We start from the raw sequence: 6427 nt of genomic DNA on the forward strand, positions 1-6427 counted from the left end.
CACCTCCTCCTTCCCCGTGCCACCGCCGCCGAGATGTGAATGAGAGAGGGTCAGGCCGCCGCCGCACGCAGCAGCCGCCGCCACCCCCGACGGCGCGCGCAGGAGCTGGGGATTCGCCGCCGCACCAGCTGGGGATCCGCCGTGACGACCGGGCGCCGGCGCGGATCCCCCCGTCCCACCGCCGCCGCCCCCTTAGCGCCGCCGCCTCACCACCACACGTCGCCGCCGCAACTGGCGCAAGAACGAGAGAGAGATGTGTGGATAGGGTTTAGTGGATGGATAGGTTTCCTAAGAGGTATTCTGGGTATTATGAATATTAGTTATATTTCTTTTTTTATTTTAAATCAAAACTTAATGGATTAGTGGAAGTAGGGTAAGACGGAAGCTTCATTTTGGAAAAGGAGGGTCATATAAGCAAACTTAAAAAAATAGGGTCAAATTGGTAGTTAGGGTTCAAAACGGGGACAAATAAGCAATTGCCCCAAAAAAAAAACTACTACGGTGCAATTTTCCAGGGAGAAAAAAAATACATTTCCCGTGAAAAAAATAGAGCGAAAATCTCTTATATTTTATTTCACTAACAAGAACAATCATTTACAGCTGGTGGGGCCCACCACCCCCAGGGCCTCCAGCGCCGGAACGGCAACAATAAAAAGGAGACGTTGGAGAGAAGGCGAACGAACCAAATTTCCCAAATTCCCAGTAAACCCCCCGAGCGAAGCGAACGAACCAATTCTCCTCTCTTCCTCCGCACGGAACAGCGCCGCGCCGCGACTCGCCGCGAAGCCATGGCGGCGCGCGCTCGCCTCCGCCTCGTCCTGCCCCCGCTCGCGGCGCTGCTCCTCTTCGCGCACCTCGCCGTCGCGGTGGCGCGGCCGCGGTGGGAGGAGGAGGGCAGCAACCTCCGCCTGCCGTCGGAGCGCGGCGTGGCGGCGGCCATGGCGGACGACGCCGCCGAGGCCGCCGAGGGCACCAGGTGGGCCGTCCTCATCGCCGGCTCCAACGGCTACTACAACTACCGCCACCAGGTGACTTTTGCTCGCCCGCAACCCCTTGAAAACCACGCTCCTCGCCGCGCGCGGCGGCACGTATGGTTTGGTTTGGTTTGGTTTGGTTTGATCCTTCGCGTGCGTGCGCTTTTCGTTGGTTTGGTTTGATTGGTTGGTTGGTTTCGCGGGGATTAGTTCCATCTCCTCCGATGCGCCCCAATCGCCGCTGAAGTAGAAATCCTGCGCCGTTTCGTGTTGCCGCAAATTCCAAACATCTGTTATAAATCTCTCGCTAATCTGATTTATGACGAGTGTAATCCACAATTAAGTTGAGATTACTGCGGCGAAGAGAGAATTCGTCGAGGAAATGCAACGTGCGCGGCTCATCCGGCGGATGGATTTTGGACATTTGGAGGACCTGGACGCCGTTCGTGTTCCTCCCTACTTTACCATGTTATTTTTTTTTGTCAAAATGGGAAAAAAAATTAATGGTGCGGCGGGTGGGGTTTGATATTTACTCCAGCTGACTTCTGGGGGCCATGACTGTTGCGTCCGCTGCACGCGTTCGTGACCACTAACGTATAGCCCCTGCGACATCTGATATGTACGGTTCTTTGTCACTAGTGATAACCTCGCTAGATCAGTACGAAGACGATAATTTCTCATTTATTGCACTATTTGAGGTTCATGGCCAATCTTGTTTCTGCATGATTTGAGTTTACTATTGCTGTAATTACTGGTAATTTACTGCTGGCAATAGCATGATGGTTCTAGGAATTGGGCATGGTTGATACTTGAGTAACATATGTCCTGTGTTTCTTGGGGTTTTGAAACTTGCAGGCGGATGTCTGCCATGCCTACCAGATCATGAAGAGGGGCGGGCTCAAGGACGAGAACATCATCGTCTTCATGTACGATGACATCGCGCACAACCCGGAGAATCCGAGGCCTGGTGTCATCATCAACCATCCCCAGGGTGGCGATGTCTATGCTGGGGTCCCGAAGGTAACCGTGCATGTTCATTCTTCAGGGGAATTATTGATGCTAGCTATAATTTCTAAAAGTTGTCTTTCTAGTTTTCTACACAACAGTTGCAGAAAGAAATGTTACAGTGTGACGATAAGATTTTGGCACCAAAGATTTCACTAGCAGCTAGTACATCATTGAAAATGACAGAATGCCCAAATTTCCGTCCATCTTGATGTCTTTTGGCAACTTGTGAATAAGAAAAGGTAGGATTGGTCCACCACAATTTGGAGGCAACAAGGAAAGAATATACTTAATTAACATAGGCTCAACTGTAACTAATGTCAACATCTCTCAGCTGAACCAACTCCCTCTTAGGAAAGACTAATGGACAAGTAACCCTTTCCATGGTTTTCCTTCCGTTTAACTTTATTATCATCTATTTTTCACTGTAGGATTACACTGGGAAGGAGGTTAATGTCAAGAACTTGTTTGCTGTTCTGCTCGGTAACAAAACTGCTGTCAAAGGTGGGAGTGGCAAAGTCCTGGACAGTGGCCCCAACGATCATATTTTCATTTTTTACAGTGACCATGGGGGTCCTGGTGTCCTTGGTGAGTACTTGCCTGCAATTATATGAAACCAATAGGATCAGATATCGCTATAGTCATGCTTGTGAAATAAGAAATGATCTTATTGTTTTGACTTTTTCCAAAATTTCAGGGATGCCAACCTATCCATACCTCTACGGTGATGATCTTGTAGATGTTCTGAAGAAGAAGCATGCTGCTGGGACGTACAAAAGCCTGGTATCAGATTAGTTCTTTGGCTATTCTGCATTATATAATTGCCGCTGCTTGTAGTTGTAGAATTGGTTTGATGAATCTGTTATCTCCTTTGCAGGTCTTTTACCTTGAAGCCTGTGAATCTGGAAGCATCTTTGAGGGTCTATTGCCAAATGACATCAATGTTTATGCCACCACTGCATCAAATGCTGATGAGAGCAGCTGGGGAACATACTGCCCCGGGGAGTACCCGAGCCCACCTCCGGAGTACGACACATGCCTGGGGGACTTGTACAGCGTTGCTTGGATGGAAGACAGGTACTTTATTTCTGTTATCTCTATTTGTCTTTCCTACCATTATGGTATGATACAATCCTATCCTTATCCTGCCAGTTTTCACTCATGTGGAACCAGTTTTGGCTGCACCCACATCACCTAGTACTTTCAGATTCTGTACGGATGCGTTTCTTTTGAAATGATTTTCTAATTAGTATGACACTACTTGGCTACCTGTTGTGTTAATTTAAGACACTAACGATATGCATGTGTTTGTTTACTCCTGTGTGCACATGCTGGGCACAATATGCTGATTTGCTTATGATGTTGCATAACATGTAGTGGGGTATGTTGTGAGCTTCTTTTTAAAGAATAGGCAAAGCATGTGACTGTTGCTGAATCCCTATCTGACTTATGAAAAGCTAATAGAAATAACATGGAGCAAATATTAGAATCTACAGGCCACTCTGTGAGCTTGTCAGCTTGATGTTAATATCAGGTGTGGCGCACCTTAAAACTGTCCACACGTGCTACTGCTGAAGATTGGCTGAGGTTTTTTTTAGTAGAATGGAAGCAATGCTCCTACTTAGGCCTATTTGAAACTGTTGTCATGTAGGCTGTAGCCAAAATACAAGGATTTCACCTGTTTACCATGAATCTGATAGCCTTGGAAATTTGAGGCTTAATTTGTTTGTTCTGCTCCACTGTCCAATATGCCACCAGCTGTGCATACATTTGAGATGGATCCAGCCATGAAGACCATATGTTTTACATTAATGTTTGAAGTTCTATCCAAACAACTTCTTGTTTGAACCTTTAGCCGCTTCTTTCTATGCTAATATTTTGTTACTTTGAACATTGACAGCGATGTCCACAACCTGAGAACTGAATCACTCAAGCAGCAGTACAATCTCGTAAGTATTTCAGACCTTAATTCCTTTGAACTCGCAGTAGTGTTACCATGTGCCTAATGTAGCTCAATGGCTGAGCAGGTCAAGGAAAGGACATCTGTGCAGCACACATATTACTCTGGGTCACATGTGATGGAATACGGTTCTTTAGAGCTGAATGCCCATCATGTGTTCATGTACATGGGTTCCAATCCGGCTAACGACAATGCTACATTTGTGGAAGATAACTCATTGCCATCGTTCTCAAGGGCTGTTAATCAGCGGGATGCTGACCTGGTTTACTTCTGGCAGAAGGTCTGTATAACATGAGGAATCTACTGACCTTGATTGTTGTTGCAGTATGTGTTTTGTCATTTCCATGAATAAACCAACTGATTGATTTCCTTTTATACTGTGTGCAGTACCGCAAATTGGCTGAGAGTTCTCCTGAGAAAAACGAAGCTCGGAAGCAATTGCTTGAAATGATGGCACACAGATCTCATGTTGACAACAGTGTTGAGCTGATCGGAAACCTTCTCTTTGGCTCTGAGGAAGGCCCAAGGGTTCTAAAGGCTGTTCGTGCAACTGGCGAACCTCTTGTTGATGACTGGAGCTGTCTCAAGTCTATGGTAAGCCTTTATTTGACTTTCGGCTTGTCAAATAAACTGTTCAGTTTCACGTTTTGGATGCTCTAGACAGTTGCTTCAGTTTCATACCTATTTCTGCTCTTAACTAGTGAATATATAGGTGCTATCTCACATTTTCAGCAGTTAGTATGTGATAATCTATTTTGTACCAGCACACCTAATATGGGTCTGCATTTTCTTCAGGTACGCGCTTTCGAAGCACAATGCGGCTCGCTAGCGCAGTATGGAATGAAGCATACGCGTTCCTTTGCAAACATCTGCAATGCTGGCATCTCTGCTGAAGCGATGGCAAAGGTTGCTGCGCAGGCTTGCACCAGCATTCCCTCCAACCCCTGGAGTTCCACCCATAGGGGTTTTAGTGCTTAAATCATAGGTGAAGAAAACTTAGCAAATATTCTCAGCTCCTGCAATATACCCAAGTTATCTTCTTTCTCTTGCCCCTGTAGTTTGATGATCGATTGGGCGCAGTAGTGCTTGAACCGTAGGTGAAGTCTGAAGAACTGTGCATTATTTCAGATTCTCCACCATCCCAAATCATCTAAATTGTTCTCGTTCTCTGGTGTACATACCATAGCAGGAAAAGTGATATGGCAATATTACCTGCCATCATTGCTGTACATACTTATAGCTTGCTATATGTAGTTTGTAGCTACATATATAATATGATAAATGCATTGCTGCTATTTTCACATGATGCGTGAGGTTCTATCATCTTCCGGTTTATACCCTGTTCATGTTCAGAGTTCAGATATTCAGTGAAGCTAGTGATCTGTTGGACGTAAACCGCGAGATTCCAATAATCAGAAATTGCACATATCAATTTGTCGCGTTCTTTTGATGTAACTGCTTTTTTTTTTCTTTTGGGCCTTTCTCGTTGTAAAGTGGAGTAATGTGTAAACAACATTAGATGCTAGCAAAATGGAATTTTTCAGCGAACAATTATAGTACTTTTATTTTCAGTTGCAGCTGACTCCCATTTCTTCCCAAACTGTACTGGGCCCCATGCCTTCCTCCTAGGACTCCAGGTCCAGGAGCACCCCAAAAACTAGAACTGAAACCTGTGATGTGTTACATGTGTAGAACGCTCAGGGGGCCTTCAGACCGCAGGTTTAAGAATACAAGAACAGATAAAAGAACAGGTAGTAGTAATATAATGTCATACCCATTGAATTCCTGCATGAATCAAAAGCATAGGAAAGTTTCAAAACAATGCTATGAGAACTTAAAGCCACCTAATGCTTATTTTCCTCTGAAATGCCCACAGATTAGCCCATGCTATAGAAATTTCAAAGAATTTTGTAGAGATCGATCCTTTACTCCAAATGGCTCTAATAGAAATTTTCCCATAGGAATACAAAACCTCATAATTTCTTTCACTTTTCTTTTGTTCCAAAGGAGAGGCTCCACTGTTAGAAAATGAACCAGCAAAAATTGTTCCTCAATAACTTCCATAGATCTGAATAGTGGGTGTGACTGTTTAGATGTTTCTTCTAGGAAAACATTTCAGTATTTAATAGCATAGTATGGCGCCTGGAGAAACGTCTCCTGGTTCCTTATAACTCTGCTTCTGAAAAAACAGGGCAATATAACGAGAGAAGTTGCCATTGCCACACTGCAGAACAGAATTGTTGAACAAACCAAAATGTTTGCCCTGTTTCTTCAGAGCATGAAAAAAAAAGACAAGAAACACAGCTGCCACTGTCAGATTAATGTAAGCTTGTACAAATGCATTAATTCAACTGAAATTAGGTCTTGGTTAGCACCTTACGAGTACCAACAACCATGCCATTATATACAGCAGTGTCTGCCAATCAAACAGAGAATCAGGTTTTGTTTACCCATTTCTTTGCTTTGTTTCCTTTGGCAGGGCAAAGCA

The 6427-nt window shown here is 44.7% G+C and overlaps 1 protein-coding gene across 1 annotated transcript; it reads left to right on the top strand.

Moving 5' to 3' along the window:
* Positions 1–678: 678 nt before the first annotated feature.
* LOC127760373 (vacuolar-processing enzyme-like) lies at positions 679–5245 on the top strand. The gene is made up of 9 exons (XM_052284619.1): positions 679–1028; positions 1830–1994; positions 2411–2567; positions 2677–2762; positions 2857–3056; positions 3880–3928; positions 4007–4219; positions 4327–4533; positions 4735–5245. Exons 1-9 carry the CDS (start codon positions 789–791, stop codon positions 4915–4917), a joined length of 1500 nt encoding a protein of 499 aa, XP_052140579.1. The 5' UTR covers positions 679–788; the 3' UTR covers positions 4918–5245.
* The last annotated feature ends 1182 nt before the right edge of the window (positions 5246–6427 follow it).

The sequence above is a fragment of the Oryza glaberrima genome, chromosome 1 (genome assembly GCF_000147395.1).
Source record: "Oryza glaberrima chromosome 1, OglaRS2, whole genome shotgun sequence".
Classification (NCBI taxonomy): domain Eukaryota; kingdom Viridiplantae; phylum Streptophyta; class Magnoliopsida; order Poales; family Poaceae; genus Oryza; species Oryza glaberrima.